The following is a 19816-nucleotide window of genomic DNA, read 5'->3' as shown; positions in this document are numbered from 1 at the left end:
CTAGAGCAGCAGGCAGCAACAGGAAATGTTTAGAATAAATAGAAATATTTGCCTTCAACACTCGGGTATTTCCAAATACAAGCTCCGGGAAAGGCCATTTCTGCACGGAGGTTCTACAATGCAGAAGGTAACAATGTGACTCATCTTGAAAGTGTGTATAAACACACTTAAAAAACCTGTCTGGGGAAAAATAAACAGAGGCTGTGCCTGATTCCCGGCTGGGAAAAGCAGCAACGCAGCCCTGCTGCTGTCCTTGGCTTTGTACCTACTCCAGGCAGGTGCAGCAGAGGAAACAAAACCACAGCCAGCAATTTAAAGAATTTAGAAAGCAAGAAAGCAGCACAGATGGACAGGGAAAGAGCAAAAAAAAAACAAATTAAAAATGTTCCTGCAACATGACAGAGGAGCAGGGAGGACGGATGTGACTGGGAGCTGATCAATCAGCCCTCATGCAATGATGAAATATTTGCTCTGTGTGATCAGTTAATCCCGAGCAGGAACACGTTTGGAAGGGTGGCAAAGAACCACAGAGATTTTCTTACAGAGCAACGAGTTCAAAGCAAAGCAACAAAAACATCCCGGCACTCATGAGGCTCGCTTGTGAAAACAAACTGGAAGGGTAAACAAAGCGGAGTGGTCAACAAATATTTGAAGAATGTAAATATTGGAGAGAAAGAGAAGCTGTATTAAAAGGTTTGGGGTCGGTTTTTTCTTTTGAACAATGAGCAATGGAATGATATGAAATTGTGGGAAAGAAACAAGGCTGAAGTTAAATCCTCACAGCCAGGAGAGAAATGGAATAAACCCGTTCACTTGCCACAGTTATAAACAGCAATAGGTAACAGTTAATAAACACAAATCAGACCCACAGAAACACAGAATACCCTGAGGTGGAAGGAACCCACAAGGATGATTGAAGTCCAGCTCCTGGCCCTGTACAGGACGCCCCATTGGCAGGAGCATGGATCAATACCTCAATAATATCACACTTCTTTCAGTCCCTAGCTCTGCTTTCCATTATTTCCATTGTTTAAAGAGGCAGCAGCCCAGTCTGCAGCAATGCAGGACTCTAAATTGCAAAATTAGGACTGGTTCAGTGTTACAGTTTCAAGGATTGCTTTGACTTGCTGCATTTTTGTCCCCAAAACTTCCAAGACACACTCAAACATCCTTGGGATTTGGAGTTCCATGTAGGAAACCTTGCTAAGTGAAATCTAAATAATCCTAATCTGGGCTGTGATCCTTGAAAGAACATATGTGCTCAGGATAACTGTGGTGTCTCCAAATATGAGCAAGGCACAGGTTGGTTTGGGACAATGATAAAGATTCAGGTTGGTTTGGGACAATTATAAGGATTCAGAATGTTTTTGGACAATTGCAAGGATTCAGCTTGTTTTGGAACAATTATAAGGATTCAGGTTGATTTGGGACAATTACAAGGATTCAGGTTGTTTTGGGTTAATTGTAAGTGTTACAGTTTCAAGGATTGTTTTGACTTGTTGCATTTTTGTCCCCAAAACTTCCAAGACACACTCAAATATCCTTGGGATTTGGAGTTCCACGTGGGAAACCCTGCTAAGTGAAATCCAAATCATCCTGAGCTCCTAATCTGGCCTTGAAAGAACAGATGTGCTCAGGATAACTGTGGTATCTCCAAATATGAACAATGCACAGGTTGGTTTGGGACAATGATAAGGATTCAGAATGTTTTGGGACAATTGCAGGAGTTCAGGTTGTTTTGGCACAGTTACAAGGATTTAGGTTGTTTTGGAACAATTATAAAGATTCAGGTTGGTTTGGGACGATTTTAAGGGTTCAGGTTGTTTTGGGACAATTACAAGAATTCAGATTTTTTTGGGACAATTACAAGGATTCAGTTTGTAGCTCTGGGCAAGTCCCCCATGAGAGGTGCAGGGGACAGGGATGGATGTTTGCATTCCTCATCCTGCTCTTCCTTCAGCAGAGTTTGCTCTCTTTAGAGAATTGTTTAAGCTATAATAATTCTTTGCTCTCCTAAGCTAAGCTTCCAGGAGGGAATTAATACACAGCTATTAATAAACAATTAAAAGGAAAAGCACCTTTCATCTCTGTGTGCCTCATCTGCAAAGCAGGACTAATTCCACTTCCTTTCTTCTACCCTTTGTCCACTTTGATTATTTAGGATGGAATTTCTTCCTCCAAACTGGAGGTGGAGCATGAAAATCTCCCAGCACAGCAAATCCCTGTTTTCAAAAGCCTCTTTTGCTGTAAAACAACACAATTTTAGAAACAGCTCTATTTCCCAGACCAGTTGTGCTATCAGCTGCCTTTAAAACAGAAAAGAATCCGTGGGGAACTTGTTCTTCCTGCTGGAAAAATAACACAGCAGGTATTTGAAGCAGTGCTGCAGCTTTAGTGCCCTGGAGCAGGCGCTGAATATTGCTCAGTTCTGTGAGCCCTGGCCTCCAGACACATCCTTCTTTCATGGCCTACAGCTAAGCTTGGCTTTGCCTCCCAAACCTCATTCCCAAAATGCGCATCAGGTTGTGCATCACATTTCTCCAGCAGCTGACAGCTCTGAAAAAACCCAAATTCCGGCTCTGAGGGCTGCACAGCCTCACAAGCAACGGGCACTCATCCACATCCCCACAGCTGATTTATTTCTGGCGCTGTGGGGTCAGAAATACACCAAAATTACAGCTCTGCCTCCCTCTGAAACTCCTCCATGCAAACCTTTAACTCACAGCACCTCCTGTGTCCTCGCTGCACTGGGGTGAGGCTTTGTCAGTGATCTCTGCAGTGCTCAGGCCTGGCCACCTCCCCCTGCCCTTCAAACACAGCCTGATTTGCTCAGCATCTCATTAAGGGAATGACTCTAATTAGAGGGAGCTGTTCTTCAACTAAGCAAGTTGTGTGTTTCCCCCTCCAGCTAATTTGTTCTAATTTTATGTGCATAGCTGGACATTTCTTCTGTTACCAAATCCTTGCTGCTCCTCAAAATACACCTAATTTCCCCCCAAAGTCCTTTTCATTCCACTCATTTTCTCCTCCCTTTTTCTCCTTCCAATTCCAAGGCCTGAAATTAGCTGTGGTCCAAAACCACATTCTTTCTACCAAACCTGCTATTCTGAGTGGCTTGAAAATTATTCAAAATATATATATCCCCAAATATATGAATCTCCAAAAAAAATATCCCCGAATTCCTTTTTCTCTGCTCCTCTGCCACATGCATGGAGTGGCTGTGACATTGTCAAAGGACAGTGACAGCATTTTGCATCTTTTTTTAGTTGGGGAAAAAAGCAGAGCATCTGCCCTCAGATCACTTGGCTGCGACCACAGAGATCATTCTGTCCTGGAAAAATGGTTACAGGGGAATAAACCGCTGCAAAATGTAAAATATAATCAACAGCACGGGCCTAAATCTGGCCAAAAGGAAAACTTTAGGAAAGGAGAAGCTCAGAGAACATTCCAGCACCTTGTATTCAGCATATGGCTCTGCAAAGGCACCCAGAAGGGAAAGGAATTCTGTGCAGCATTTTGGGTTTGGTGTCTCCATTTCCTGAGCTTGGATATTCCATCCTTGGATATATTATTGCAACTTCTACAATTTACTTCAAACAGGCCCTAAGTCCTGAAATTAGCAGTTACCAGTCATAATAAGAATCAATTAAAATAATAATAATAATGGCATTAAGATTCACTTTCGAACCAGGGCCTGAACTCAGAGGAGTTCTGGGGAAGGTTCAAACAAAAACACAGCAGCTGCTCAACCAGCCAAAGTTTAAACTGTTTAAAAGAGAGAGAAATCTGGAATTTCAGCTGGAAAAACAGAAGAGGCCTTGACCAAGACACAAAGATTTGTCAGGAAGCACCACAAGGGGTTTGATGGCAATTTTTGCCTCTTCCAGGCCTTGCCCCTGAGCAGAAATGCAGCAGAAATTCCAGCAATGCGAGTGCTTCTCATCAGTCCAGCACAACTATCAACACACAGGGGGTGAATCAGACACTCAAAAACGTGGGACACTGTCCAGCAGCTCCTTCCAGCCCTTGTGCCTTGAAAATCTCTGCTCTGGCACAGGGAGAAGGAAGAGGAGATTGATTTCTGTCCAACAGCTCCTCAAAATGTGGGAATGAAAATCTCAGTTCTAGGCACAGGGAGAAGGAAAGGGAAAACTGATTTCTGTCCAACAGCTCCTTCCAGAGCTTATCCCATGAAAATCTCTGTTCCAGGCAGAGGGAGAAGGAAAGGGAGACTGATTTCTGTCCAACAGCTCCTTCCAGAATTTATCCCATGAAAATCTCTGCTCCAGGCAAAAGAAGAGGAAGAGGAGACTGATTTCTGTTCAATATCTTCTTCTACCCCTTGTCCCTTGAAAATCTCTGCTCAGGCACAGGGAAAAGGAAGAGGAGATTGATTTTTGTCCAACAGCTCCTTCCCAAAATGTGGGAATAAAAAATCTCTGCTCCGGGAAGGGGAAGAAGGAAAGGGAGACTGATTTCTGTCCAATATCTTCTTCCAGCACTTGTCCCATGAAAATCTCTGTTCCAGGCAAAGCGAAAAGGAAGAACTGACTGATTTCTGTCCAAAATCTCCCTCCAGAATTTATCTCACGAAAATCTCTGCTCCAGGAAAGGGGAGAAGCAAGGGGAGAGTGATTTCTGTCCAACATCTCCTTCCCAAAATGTGGGGAAAAAAATCTCTGCTCCAAGCAAAGGGAAAAGGAAAAGGAGATTGATTTTTGTCCAACATCTTCTTCCAGCACTTGTCCCTTTAAAATCTCTGTTCTAGGCACAGGGAGAAGGAAAGGGAGAGTGATTTCTGTCCAACATCTCCTTCCCAAAATGTGGGAATGAAAATCTCTGCTCCAGGAAAGGGGAGAAGGAAGGGGAGAATGATTTCTGTCCAACATCTTCTTCCAGCACTTGTCCCTTGAAATTCTCTGTTCCAGGCACAAGGAGAAGGAAAGCGAGACTGATTTGCCTCATTTTGCAGGCAGGGAAAGTGGGGCAGAGGCACCATGAGGATGACAATGGTCAGTGACAGATCCAGGCACAATCAGGGCCTCTCGTGACCCCAACTCCCACAGGCAGCACCTTCCTTCCCTCTGGAAGGGACTGAGCTCTCAAACAGCACCCAGCAGCCTCAGCTCCATCTTTTATCTCTTCCTGACTGAATTTCCCACATTTTCAGGCTTTCAGCGAGGAAAAGCACCCCTGGAACAGCCACACTGCTGCCTCATTCACCTCAGCTGCAGGCCCGGAGTGAGCAAAGGCCCAGAACTGCAGAGCCACTCCAGTTTGCCCTTCACTTGACATTTCTGAGGGCTGGAGACAGAGCAAGGTGATCCTGCCACCTGATAAGAGGGGAAGGCAATTTCCCAGCAAAACAAACGATGGGGATTCAATTAGCCAAAATAATCTGCAGCCCAAGGAGAGATGTGGGGGAGAGATTCTGGGCGCTGCAGCAAAGTCAAAGTGCAGATTCTTCATGGCCCCAGTCAGAACTGCTCTGTGTGCCTGTCCTCAGAGAGGTCTCAATCTGCACACACATATTAGAGGACAAAATTACAGATGTTTATCCAAATTTAAATCAGAACTTGACGCCAAGAGCCGACCACATAAGAAACAAAAATATTAAAGGGATGGTTTTGCCAGTGTATCATCACACAGCAAACCCAGTCTCAGATCAGGGGTTTGAAAATGCCTTGGTTTTATTTCAGATGGTCTCCTTGCACTGTAATTTCAGACTTTTGCTAAAATAAAAGTTGTGTTTCACAGCCTGTTGCCACTGCAGGTATTAATCCAGCATGGACAAAAACTGGTGCTGGTCTGGTCCTGCTTCTATTTCTGCCCCACGAGCACAGCCTGGCCAAGGGAATTGCGTGCAAAGCTTTTCCTTGGCTTTACTGCACTTGGATTAGGCTCCTCACTGCTTCCTAGGGCTTCCCACCATGGAAAAGGCAGAAAAAATAACACCAAATCTGGAGAAATTAACACAAAACCTGTTAATTACCCCTCAGTGACCACGTGCCACAGAGCCATGTACAGAATAAACCTGCCAAGGCTGCTCCAAGCTGTCCTTCCAGGCACCTGGCCTGACATCTTCTTGCTGGTAAAGGATAAAAACCCTTAATTTATGGCCAGCCCGAAGGTTCAGGACGTGTGGCCAGGTCAGAATGTTCTGGATGCAGGGGAAGATGAGCGCCCTGTTAATGAGGTTTGCTCTTCCTGCCGCAGCCAAGGGGAACGTCCTGATTGCTCAGATCCATTTGCAGAATTCATAAGGAGCTAAGGCCTCTCCTTTTCCCAAAAAAACCATATTTATATGTATGTGGGTCAGCTCCGGTGGTTTTTACTGAGGATTATCAGCATCTATTTCTTCCCCCTGAATAAAAGGCACAAAGGGTGATGTAGGAGCAGAAGAATCAATGAAGACAGGAAAGACTGAAAATGCAACATTTGGACCTGTAAAGTGAAGGTCAAACAGCACAATGGGCACAGCAGCACAATTATGTAACTTTCACAGAACTATTTTGCCAAGCTTCTCCAGAAATTGAGGAAGAATTGATTTGGAAATCCAATTTCATTTGGGATCATTGGCGGTGCCACAGGACGAAGCTCACCGCGCGCAGCAGCTCTTTAAGGCTCCGCAGCTTCACCACCCAACTGGGAGTGATTTAAGCAGCTTCATCATTTCCTGGGTAATCACGGAGCCACGAATCCCAGACACCCACGTTTGTCACCCCTGTGTGTCACAGCGCCGTGAGGACAGAACCTTCCCTGCCGCTCATTTACATCTCAAAGGAGCAGAGCTGGGTGGGATGAGTGTGACAGCTCAGCAACCCCTCCCTCCCCTCTCCCGCACCCTCAGACATGGATTTCCAGATTTCCAGAGGATGGGAAGGGCAGGGGCAGCCTGGTGGAGGTACCAAGGACTCTTGCAGCCTGCAGAAGGCAGAACTGAAACTGCCTGACATCACTGCTCCCTGACATCAAACAACTGCTCATGGGACGAGTGTGATGGCTCAGGAAGCCCTCCATCCCCTTTTGCACACCCTGAGACATGGATTCCCAAATTTCCAGAGCCAGGGAAGGGCAGGGGCAGCCTAGTGAAGGTACCAAGGGGCTCCTGCAGCCACAGCATCCAAAAGGCAGAACTGAAACGGCCTCAAGTCAATCTTCACTGCTCCCTGACATCAAACTGCTCATGGGATGAGTGTGACAGCTCAGCAACCCCTCCCTCCCCTCTCCCGCACCCTCAGACATGGATTTCCAGATTTCCAGAGGATGGGAAGGGCAGGGGCAGCCTGTGGAGGTACCAAGGGGTTCCTGCAAGTGCAGCATCCAAAAGGCAGAACTGAAACGGCCTCAAGTCAATCTTCACTGCTCCCTGACATCAAACTGCTCATGGGACGAGTGTGACAGCTCAGGAACCTCTGCCTCCCCTCTCCCACACCCTGAGACATGGATTTCCAAATTTCCAGATTTCCAGAGGATGGGAAGGGCAGGAGCAGCCTGGTGGAGGTACCAAGGACTCTTGCAGCCTGCAGAAGGCAGAACTGAAACTGCCTGACATCACTGCTCCCTGACATCAAACTGCTCATGGCACGAGTGTGATGGCTCAGGAACCCCTCCATCCCCTTTTGCACATCCTGAGACATGGATTTCCAAATTTCCAGAGCCAGGGAAGAGCAGGGGCAGCCTGGTGAAGGTACCAAGTGGCTCCTGCAGCCGCAGCATCCAAAAGGCAGAACTGAAATGGCCTCAAGTGATTCTTTGCTGCTCCCTGACATCAAACAACTGCTCATGGGACGAGTGTGACAGCTCAGGAACCTCTCCCTCCCCTCTCCCACATGGATTTCCAGATTTCCAGATTTCCAGGGCCAGGGAAGGGCAGGGGCAGCCTGCTGGAGGTACCAGGGGCTCCTGCAGTCGCAGCATCCGAAAGGCAGAACTGGAACGGCCTCAAGTCAATCTTCACTGCTCCCTGACATCAAACTGCTCATGGGACAAGTGTGACAGCTCAGGAACCTCTCCCTCCCCTCTCCCACACCCTGAGACATGGATTTTCAAATTTCCATATTTCCAGAGCTGGGAAGGGCAGGGGCAGCCTGCTGGAGGTACCAAAAGCCCCTGCAGCCGCAGCATCCTCAAGGCAGAACTGAAACGGCCTCAAGTCAATCTTCACTGCTCCCTGACATCAAACAATTCTAATTTTAGCTCTGCTGTTCTGTAACCCTACCTAGTTCCCATCCCACCCCCACAACTACATAATAGATCCTTCCCTCAGATAAGGAGGGTGTTGGAACATTGAGAGTTTTGTTGGGTTTTTTTTTTCCTTCACCCACAGGCACTAGCAGGAAAATGAATTACAGATTTATTTTTAGTGGAGCCTTTGGCCCTTCTTTTCTCTGCAGGTTCCAGATTGCAAGTTCTGCAGCTCAGGACTATTCCAAGCAGCAGAGCAGCACAAGCAATGCAGAGGGAACCACAAAAGAAGGAAAATCAGTCGAGCAGAGTTTTACTCAGTATCCCATTTATGGGACATCAATTCCGCTACCAGCTTGTTTTTGTCCCTGCAACGCTCTTCTGGCATTAGATTTCCATTTTTCATCAAAGATCTAAATTAGTTTCCATCTCTGCTGGATCATGAACTCCCCAAGAAGGAAGAGCGGGGCAAGCAGCACAGCCTGGGATGGAAGGGGAGGGAAAGGCTGCTGTGGATTTTTGGCTTTCTGAGGTTGAAAGCTCCAGGCCTGGCTGATCCCAGTCCCCGAGGAGCTGTGAGATAACACTGATGTCAGCCCGGAGGCAAAAGCTCTCTCTCACAACACCAGGTCACAATGTAAAGATGAAAACAGCATCAAAACACAAAAATGACCAATTAAACCACGACACCAGGCTGTGATGAGGCAAATTGCTGCTGTCGTCTGTCCTGCCAGCATCCTCGGGGGCTGCAGCATCACTGCTGCCACCGGGACGCTGTGACAGCACCAATGGTGCCACTGCCACTCTGTGATGTCACCCGGCCCCCCTGGCTGTCCCAGCTGTGCTGCAGAGCCCCGGGGCCACCAGATGGGGATGAGATCATTGGGGCAGGGTGAGGTGGCTGCTGCAGGAAATGCAGGGCATGCTGTGAGAGAGCAGCAGTGCAGGAAATGCACGGCATGGTGTGATGGAGCAGAAATGCAGGGCATGGTGAGAGGGAGCAGCACTGCAGGAAATGCAGGGCATGGTGAGAGGGAGCAGCAGTGCAGGAAATGCAGGGCAGGGCAGAGGGAGCAGCAGTGCAGGAAATTCAGGGCATGGTGAGAGGGAGAAGCACTGCAGGAAATGCAGGGTGTGCTGTGGGGGAGTGGGAATGCAGGGTGTGCTGAGAGGGAGCAGCAGTGCAGGGAATGCAGGGTGTGCTGAGAGGGAGCAGCAGTGCAGGAAATGCAGGGCATGGTGTGGGGGGGCAGCAGTGCAGGAGATGCAGGGCAGAGGGAGGAGCAGTGCAGGAAATGCAGGGAATGCTGTGGGGGAGCAGCAGTGCAGGAAATGCAGGGCATGCTGTGGGGGAGCAGCAGTGCAGGAAAGGCAGGGCAGAGGGAGGAGCAGTGCAGGAAATGCAGGGCATGCAGTGAGGGAGCAGCAGTGCAATAAATGCAGGGTATGGAGGGAGGGAGCAGCAGTGCAGAAATGAGGGAGCAGCAGTGCAGGAAATGCAGGGCATGCTCTGAGGGAGCAGCACGGGGACATGCAGGGATGCAGCGGGGCCGTGGCACTGCAGAGCTGCTCCATCCCAGCATCTCCAGCACATGCTTTGCTCTCCTGCCACTGCACCGAGCCATTATGCAACTCCAGGCCAGCCCCAGGGCTCCCCTGATGCCCCCCCAGCGGGATTTGGTGTGACCCCACAGCACGGGAGGGATGTGGGGCCTGAAATCTGGGAAAGGCTGTGCTGTTCCCCAGGGTCAGGGCAGGCTGTGCTGCTGGCAGCCTTCTGTCCCTCCCTGGTACAGACAGACAGACAGACAGACAGACATCATGTGTCTCTGAGGAAATCTGGGCTAACCCCAGCACTGCTGCTCCTGCACCAAGGACCACAGGATTTGCTTGCAGCCCGTGCACTGGATGATTTTTCTTCATATCAATTCCAACCCCATAAGCCCATTTTGTATCAAGGCTGTCCAGCCCACGTTAAACACCCCAAACAGGTTCAGAGAGCCCTGCATTCATTCTGTGCTCCTGCAATCCATCCAGCAGGGACAAACACACAGATCTGGGCAAAGCAGGGCCTGAAATAACACCCCTAACTCACAATCCTGTGCTGGATATTGCAGCACAACCAAATAAACAAAATATCCTAAGGGGAACAGAGTGACAGCTGCAGAGATGCAGAATGCTGTATAATTAAATAAAGGAAGCAATCAGAATATTTAATTTTGGGATTGGGATGAAGGGAGATGCTGAGAAGGCAGGGCTTGGGCAGCACCTATCAGGTGATTCCTCCAATCCATCCTGCAGGATCAAACACACAGATCTGGGCAAAGCAGGGCCTGAAATACCATCCCTAACTCACAATCCTGTGCTGGATATTGCAGCACAACCAAATAAACAAATTATCCTAAGGGGAACAGAGTGACAGCTGCAGAGATGCAGAATGCTGTATAATTAAATAAGGGAAACAATCAGAATATTGAATTTTGGGACTGGGATAGAGGAGGACTCAGGGCTTGGGTAGCACCTATCAGGTGATTCCTCCAATCCATCCAGCAGGGACAAACACACAGATTTGGGCAAAGCAGGGCCTGAAATATCACCCCTAACTCACAATCCTGTGCTGGATATTGCAGCATAACCAAATAATATCCTAAGGGGAACAGAGTGACAGCTGCAAAGATGCAGAATGCTGTATAATTAAATAAAGGAAGCAATCAGAATATTTAATTTTGGGATTGGGATGAAGGGAGATGCTGAGGAGGACTCAGGGCTTGGGCAGCACCTATCAGGTGATTCTTCCAATCCATCCAGCAGGGACAAACACACAGATCTGGGCAAAGCAGGGCCTGAAATAACACCCCTAACTCACAATCCTGTGCTGGATATTGCAGCATAACCAAATAATATCCTAGGGGGAATGGAGTGACAGCTGCAGAGATGCAGAATGCTGTATAATTAAATAAGGGAAACAATCAGAATATTGAATTTTGGGACTGGATGCTGAGGATGCAGGGCTTGGGCAGCACCTGGCAGGTGGCTCCAGGAGAGCCGGGGGGATGGATCTGCTCGGGATCTTTACGGAGAACAAAGGGGCCCAGGAGCGCCGGGAGCCCCCGAGGAACAGAGAGGGAAGAGCGGCACCTACCGCAGCCCGGCCAGCATTCCCCAGCGCTGTGAGCCGCTTATGGCCCCGGCAAGGCTGCGGAGCCTCCCCCAGCCCGCACAGCACCGGGGCGCTCCAGCGGGAGCTGCCGGGATGGACTGGGATGGACTGGGATGGACTGGGATGGACTGGGAGCCACACAGCCGGGTTTGTGGGCATGCAGCGGGGCCGTGGCACTGCAGAGCCGCTCCATCGCAGCGATCCCAGCATCTCCAGCACATGCTTTGCTCTCCTGCCACTCCGCCGAGCTATTATGCAACTCCTCAGCCCAACTGCACAGCACAGAAGGCAGCGGATCACTGCGAGAAAGGGACTTTTTTTTCATCCAAAAAAAAAACCCCAACCATGTAATATTTTCAAATGTTAATATCTGTATCATTTGTACAGCCTGTGTGACACAGAGCCATGTACACACAGGGAAAATTCAAAGGCTCTCAGGGTAATTAAATAAAAGATGGAATTAGAGAAATTAGAAAAAGAGATGACCTATTGAGTCATGCCTGGCTCGGGTCTGTCCCCTGGGGCTCAGTACAAGATGCTTCCTAGTGCTATACTGTGGTGCTTTTATTTTTTACAAAGAAAAAAAAAAAAGAAAAGAGATAAAATTTAAATAGCAACAATAAGTAAAATAACATGCAAAATAACTTTGCTGTTTTCTCACACTTTACAGGATCTCAAAGCACAACATTCATCCTGATGCAAACTAGCACACTTAAGAAGGAGGCTGTTATTTCTATGATTACTTCCTTTTTCATTACAGAAAAAAAAAAAAAGGATTAAGGAAAAGAACCAGGCCTTCCCATTGCCCTTGTCATCCAATTCAACCCAAATTACGAAGTCACATTCCTCTGTTCACCATGGAACCGTTCCCATCTGATAAAGTTCTGCTTAAATCAATTTCATCATCATAATTCAAAGCCTATTTATTCCAACTAAGTGGTTTTGACATACTGGAAATTTAAAATAGTTTTGATATACTCGGGATCCTGTGGTGGTAAGCCTTTGATGGTCAAGTTTATATTATATTTTATATGGAGATATATATTGTATCCTCTATAATATATATATATATAGAGAGAGAGAGTAGAGGATACAATTTTATAAATATTATATATATAAAATTGTATATATATATACATTATATATATAAAATTGTATATATATATATAATTTATATATAATATATATTTATATATATATTATATATATATACAATTGTGTCCTCTACTACATATACATACGTATATATATTTATATATATATATATAAATAGATATGTATGTAATAGAGGATACAATTATATATTATATATATATATAATTGTAGATATACACACAATTATATATTTTATATATACATATATATATTTACCTACTCCTGAAAAATACAAACTTGACCAACAAAATATCTTCCTGGGAACACTTCAGACACACACACACACACACAGAGATTTGTCAATTGCCTTTCACCCACACAATGTTTTCTTTCACTGCCCACTTAGCCAAACCTGGTGAGTTTCTCCCCAAAACACCCAGGAATGATGAAAGAATTATGGAGCCCTCGGGTACCTCGTCGGCAGCTCCGGGCTGCCTGGAACTCTGCTATCGATGTCCTTCCAGCACCACGGCAGCGAGGAGCATCCCCAAAATCCGCTGCTTAGAGGACAAGCCGAGCAGGAGCCATTCCACGCACGCAGCATCCAAAACACTTTTTTATCCCCCCACCTTCCTTCGGCACGATGTGCCCGCGGTTATTTCCCTGTGTGAGCCGGGTGATGCGGCTCGGGCAGCGGAGCAGCGATGGGGATGCGGCCGGAGCGCTCCGGGCATCGCAGCGGATGCGGAGCTGCCGGACAGCAGCGGCCCAGCGCCGCATCCATCAGCGGAGCCTCTGCCGTGCCTCCTCCCCGCAGCCAGATCCCCCCGGCCTTGCCGCAGCGGAACTTGGCCCATCTCATCCCTTTTTCCCCCATTTCGGGGAGAGACAGGGGAACCGCACCGTGGGGACGACAGCGGGGGGACCACAGCATCCCTCCCCTGCCCTTCTCCGCACCGCGCGCTTACCAGGCGAGCTTGAACCCTTTCATTAGTACAGCCACGATAATCCGCTGCCCGCGTCCTTGTGTGCCCACTGAGAGCTCCAGAGGTGCCAGCACATATTGGAGCAGCCCCGGGCGGCGAGCGTCCCGCGGGGAGCGCCGAGCGCCATGCGCCGAGCCGGGGCACGGCCGCCCCCCGCGCCCCCGGAGCCGCGGCGAGGCGCGCACGGCTCCCGCAGCAGCGGCAGCGCCGGGGGCTGGGGCTGAGCCGGCCCGCGCTGCGCTGAGCATGTGCAGCAGCCGCGGGACCGCAGCATGCCACGGCACGGCCCGGCCCCCGGAGCCCGCACACGGCCCGCAGCCCCGCCCGGCACCGGGGGTCCGCTGGCGACAGCCCCCAGGCACGGCAGGGACAGCGGGGGTCCGATGGGGACAGCCCCCAGGGACAGCGGGGCTCCGATGGGGACAGACCCCAGGGACAGCGAGGGGCCGCTGTGACAGCCCCCAGGCACGGCAGGCACAGCGCCTGGCAGAGCGGTTTGGACAGCCCTGCACGCTGGCAGGGATGGGGCATCCGCAGCTTCTCTGTTCTGGGGTCTCACACCCCTCGCAGTAAAGAATATTTCTGATTATCTAACCTAAACCTCCTCTCCATCAGTGCAAAGCCATCCCCCTGCACTCCATGCCCCTCACAGTAAATATTTCCTATTATCTAACCCTCCTCTCAGTGCGAACCCATCCCTTCTGTTACTCCATACCCCTCACAGTAAAGAATATTTCTGATTATCCAATCTACCCCTCCTCTCCATCACTGTGAAGCCATCTCCCACTTCACTCCATGCCCCTCACAGTAAATATTTCCTATTATTCAATCTAACCCTCCTCACTATCAGTGCAAAGCCATCCCCCTGCACTCCACGCCCCTCACAGTAAATATTTCCTATTATCTAACCCTCCTCTCAGTGCGAACCCATCCCTTCTTACTCCATACCCCTCACAGTAAAGAATATTTCTGATTATCCAATCTACCCCTCCTCTCTGTCAGTGTGAAGCCATTCCCCTTGCCCTATCACTCCGTGCCCCTCATAATAAAGAATATTTCTGATTCTCCAGTCTAACCCTCCTCTCCATCAGTGCAAAGCCATCCCCCCTGCACTCCGTGCCCCTCACAGTAAATATTTCCTAGTATCCAATCTAACCCTCCTCTTTGTTCTTCCCTTCCAGCACAAGGTGCTCTCCATGCAAGGGAGCTGCACAGGAGCCCCAGGGCTCTCCCCCCTCTGCCAGAGCTGCAATATTTGGTCGTTGATGCTCCTGGGGGGAATTGCTAAAGCCCCACTCCAATTCCTGACTATCCCAGAGCAGGGGTGAGCTGATTGCTCAGGCCAAAAAGGAGAAATCCAGCCCTGCTGGGACATGTCACCTGAATTTCAATTTGTTCCCAATTTTTCTTCTCCTATCACCACAAAGATCACCTGACAAAGATCCCCTCTGCAGCTTCCTGAAGGGAACAGTCAGCCCCCTCTGAGGCTCACCTGAGGGCTCTGGAAACTAATGGAAAACTGAATTTCCTAATGGAAAGCTGAATTTCTTAATGGAAAACCAAAATTTCTAATGGAGAACTGAATTTCCTAATGGAGAACTGAATTTCCTGATGAAGAACTGAATTTCCTAATGGAAAACTGAACTTCCTAATGTAAAACCGAATTTTCTAATGGAGAACTGAATTTTCTAATGGAAGACTGAATTTCATAACGGAAATCCAAACTTCCTAATGGAAGACTGAATTTCCAAATGGAAAATTGAATTTCCTGATGGAGAACTGAATTTCATAATGGAGAACTGAATTTCTTAATGGAAAACTGAATTTCCTAATGGAAAACCGAACTTCCTAATGGAAAATCAAAATTGCTAATGGAAAACTGGATTTCCAATTGGAAGACTGAATTTCCTAATGGAAAACCAAAATTCCTGATGGAGAACTGAATTTCCTAATGGAAGACTGAATTTCCTGATGGAAATCCAAGCTTCCTAATGGAAAACTGAATTTCCAAATGGAAAACTGAATTTCCTGATGAAGAACGGAATTTTCTGATGGAAAACCAAAATTTCTAAAGGAAAATTGAATTTCCCAATGGAAAACCAAAAATCCTAAAGGAAAAGTGAATTTCTTAATGAAAAACTGAATTTCCTAATGGCAAACCAAAATTCCTAATGGAGAACTGAATTTCCTAATGGAAAACCAAAGGCAGAGCCCCTGCACCCCACACCCACAGGGCAAGGCCTGAAGGGAAAAATGCCAAATATTCCATTTCCATCCCCTTTTCCTGCAATGCACGTTGATTTTCCCTGGAATTCTTGTTTATCTCACGGGATCCAAGCACACTGCATGCAGCAGGAGGTGGGGAGTGGGGCAGTGTATCTCAAATAATTTATAATTTCATTATTTATCCATAAAATTCTGTAAAAAGTGAAGCCTGGGATGGACATCCACGCTTTTATTCCACTCAGCTCTGAAGGGGTTTGGTCCTGGGATAGGAATAATCTGGATTATAAATCCTGCAGGAATTCAGCATGTTTAGTGGTGGCAGAGGAAAGAGCTGTGTGTAAATAAATATTCCACTCTCTTGAAGGGCTTTAAATTGTATTTTGTCAATATTTTTTGCACCCACATCCCCATCCCCATGGCTGCAGATAATTATGAGTGGACTGATATGAAAACCTTGATGTGTAAAACCAGCACCCTTGCTCTGTTCACTGCTCAGGGGGTGCTTGGGGCAGTTCCAGAGCTCTGTCCTGGCTTGCAAATCTTTCTTTTGACATTTTCTGAGGAAATTCTGTGATTCTGATGCCCACATCCCCTTTCTAAAGTGACAAACATGGTTCTTTGCTCTCCTACTGTGCCTGATAACAACAAAGAGTTTTTTATTTTCTGGTTCTTCCAAACCCCAAAGAGATGAAGAACAGCAAAATTCCAGTACTGAATTCAGCAGAAAATCACTTTTTGAGGGCTTGGATCATTCCAGGATGGATGAAATGAAACTTCAGCATCTTGGGCTGAACTTTGAGAAATTGGGGGAGTAACCCTGAAATGGGGAGAGCCCCAGGGCAGGTGGGGACATCCCAAATCCCTGCTTTGAGAATTTGCTCCAACAACAATTTTGCAATTCATTTTTTTGCTTATTTCTAGAGAAAAAGCATAAAGTCAGGCACAGTCCTTTCCCCATGACAAACAGCATGGAAAAACACCTTTAAATCTCACTCTGCATAATCCCAGACTCAACCCTGCTTAGGTCCTAGAGCAGCCTGGGCCGGGCTTTGGGCCGGGCTCTGGGCTTTGGGCCGGGCATTGGCCTGGGCCCTGGGCCAGGCTATGGCCTTTGGGCTGGGTTCTGGGCCGGGCATTGGCCTTTGGGCCGGGCTCTGGGTCGGGCACTGGGCCGGGTTCTGGGCTGGGCATTGGCCTTTGGGCTGGGCTCTGGGCCGGGCATTGGGCCGGGCTTTGGCCTTTGGGCCGGATTCTGGGCCGGGCTTTGGGCCAGGTTCTGGGCCGGGCTTTGGGCCGGGCATTGGGCTTTGGGCCGGATTCTGGGCCGGGCTTTGGCCTTTGGGCCGGGCTTTGGGCTGGGCATTGGGCCCTGCATTTGGCTGGGCTTTGGCCTTTGGGCCGGGTTCTGGGCCGGGCTCTGGGTCAGGCATTGGGCCGGGTTTTGGCCTTTGGGCAGGGTTCTGGGCTGGGCATTGGCCTTTGGGCCGGGCTCTGGGCCGGGTTCTGGGCCAGGCTTTGGCCTTTGGGCCGGGCTTTGGGCTGGGCATTGGGCCCTGCATTCGGCTGGGCTTTGGCCTTTGGGCCGGGTTCTGGGCCAGGCATTGGTCTTTGGGCTGGGCTCTGGGCCAGGCTTTGGGCCGGGCTTTGGCCTTTGGGCAGGGTTCTGGGCTGGGCATTGGCCTTTGGGCCGGGCTCTGGGCCCTGCATTGTGCCAGGCTCTGGGCCGGGCTCTGGGCCCTGCATTGGGCCGGGCTCTGGGCCCTGCATTGGGCCAGGCTTTGCTCCAGAAGCAGCTTTGCAGCTGTGGCCTGCAGGTTGCCAAGGAGGGAGGCAAATCACAAACGCTGTAAAATGGGTCAGGAGACCTGCAAGGCTGGCAAATCTAGGACAGCCTGATGCTGCAGAGTCACATGTTTGCAAATCAAAGCTCAGGCAAGAAAGGTATTAAGAGATAAGCAGTCATGCACTTTTCCTTTTTTTTTTTTAATTTTTTTTTTAACCAAATAATGTGAGGGGTGGGGAAATGATCAAAGGAAGGAGATGGCTGGGAAGGTGTTTGTTTAAATGTCTGGCTGGCCAAAAAATCCTCCCAGCAGAGGGACTGGGGTCAGGTATTCCCAACCCCAATCCCAAATTCTGCCAGAATGGACAAATCCTTCACTTTCCCCTTAATCCTGTGCATTTAACTATTCTAGTGGGGAAAAATTAAAAAAAAAAAGCTATTAAAATTGAAATAAGGCAAGGCAAAAGCAGCTGTAGGTATGAGGAGGGATAGGTTATGCACAGCCACCTCCTCAGAGCTAAGAATACCTATCAGTCACATGAAAAATGAATTCCAGATTAATTATCTACCTACTGCATCCCACCTAAAAGGGAAAAAGGAAAAAAAATATCAGTCAGAGATGTGGCTGGAGGGGTCCAAAGCCATTTCTGGCCTCTGTTTTGGAAAGAGAAGCCCTCAAAATCCCTTTTTCCCTTTTTTTCACTGCTCTGTGCAACTGTAGGTTGTAATTCTGGAAATGGTTGTAAAAAGCATCATTGGTATATTGTCCTCATCTATGTAAATGTCAATTTAAGTGGCAAATATCTTTCATGATCATGTTTTGCATTTAAAAGAGCTTTCCCAAGGCATTGGTATTTGGGGAAAAATTCTTTTTCCATAGGAAAAATTAAAAATAGGCATAAAAGGGTAAACACTGGGTTTCCTTAGAGTTTGTTTTGATGTTTTGTGAAAATAAACATAATAGCTGGGCTGAGCAGCAGCTCTGAAGGATGTGCAGGTGCCCTCACAGAGCCATAAACACAAATTTTCACCATTTTCACCCTTCCTACAGGATGTTAGACCAAAGGTTCATTTTCCCCTCCAGCCCTAAAGGCTGTAAATCCAATAATTTTATCAGAATCCCATTTGGATTACTGGGGGTAGGAATCTCTTTTTTTTTTTTTTATAATTATTTATTATTTGTGCCGAGCATCATTTCCTCAGCACAAACAATAAATAATAATAAGATAAGTTCATGTGGTTGTGTTGTCCTGCCTCATCCCTGTCCTTCCTCCCAGGAACAAAATTCTCACAAACTTCAAAAAGAATTAAGATCATTTAGATCCTGGCCTGGTGCCAGTAACATTTTGAGTATTCCTGGTCCAGATGAAGAATTCCATTAATAAAACCTCCCCTGGGGTTCCAGCCCCAGTCAGGAGGAGGAAGTCAAGCAGCAGAACACACACACACACACAAACACTAAAAACAGCAACAAAGCCAAAACCAGGCAGAACTTTCTCAAAACTGAAGGAAAACTTGGGAGATCAGGAGCAGAAGAAAAAAATAATAAAAATAGGGTTGGATAAAACGACAGGATGTTTTCCTGACCTGTGAGCACATGGATTTAAAAAGTTAGGTCTGGAATATACAAAACCAGAGTTAATTTTTTTGTTTTCCTGGCCTCCTACTTGGATGAAAGAAATATTGATGGTGCTGTCAGGATAAACAGTGCTGGACCAAGGGACAGGTAGGCAGAAAAAAAAATGGCAATTTTTGCACAGGATATTGCCCAGGCAGGACCTGGGGGGAAGCTGGAAGCACAGAGGCAACCACAGAAAGTAAAAGTTGAATATTTAGCACTGGTTTATTCACACAGAGCTGGTTTGTCCTTCTCTGAGCAACCCCAGCCAAGGGCTGCCTGCTGAAAGCCAAGGAAATCAGCTCTGAAAGCCTCTGAGATGCTGCAAAAAGGAAATCAGCTCTGAAAACCTCTGAGAAGCTGCAAAAAGGAAATCAGCTCTAGAAACCTGTGATGCTGTAAAAAGGAAATCAGCTCTGAAAACCTCTGAGATGCTGCAAAAAGGAAATCAGCTCTGAAAGCCTCTGAGATGCTGCAAAAAGGAAATCAGCTCTGAAAGCCTCTGAGATGCTGCAAAAGGGAAATCAGCTCTAGAAACCTGTGATGCTGCAAAAAGGAAATCAGCTCTAGAAACCTCTGTAATGATGTAAAAAGGAAATCAGCTCTAGAAAGCTGTGAGGCTGTAAAAGGGAAACCAGCTCTAGAAAGCTGTGATGCTGCAAAAAGGAAATCAGCTCTAGAAAGCTGTGAGGCTGTAAAAGGGAAACCAGCTCTAGAAACCTCTGAGATTTTGCAAAAAGGCACTTTGGCTGCCTTCACTT

At 47.8% G+C, this 19816-nt stretch overlaps 1 protein-coding gene across 10 annotated transcripts in view; it reads right to left on the bottom strand.

Annotated features, from left to right (window-relative positions):
• GRAMD1B (GRAM domain containing 1B) overlaps positions 1-19816 on the bottom strand; it is a 148798-nt gene that overhangs the window by 77186 nt on the left and 51796 nt on the right. Inside the window, exon 1 of one of the 10 annotated variants that reach the window (XM_074559631.1) lies at positions 13411-13678. The exons of 8 other annotated variants lie outside the window; for them this stretch is intronic. In XM_074559631.1, coding sequence (XP_074415732.1) covers positions 13411-13676 — 266 coding nt within the window. In that variant the 5' untranslated portion in view covers positions 13677-13678. Of the gene's footprint in view, positions 1-12915; positions 12936-13410; positions 13679-19816 lie in introns of those variants that run through there. One more of the 10 variants, XM_074559632.1, reaches the window with a different exon arrangement.

Source organism: Zonotrichia albicollis, chromosome 27, assembly GCF_047830755.1.
Source record: "Zonotrichia albicollis isolate bZonAlb1 chromosome 27, bZonAlb1.hap1, whole genome shotgun sequence".
Classification (NCBI taxonomy): Eukaryota; Metazoa; Chordata; class Aves; order Passeriformes; family Passerellidae; genus Zonotrichia; species Zonotrichia albicollis.
The sequence above is the reverse complement of the archived record's forward strand: the minus strand, read 5'-3'. Positions and strand labels throughout refer to the sequence as shown.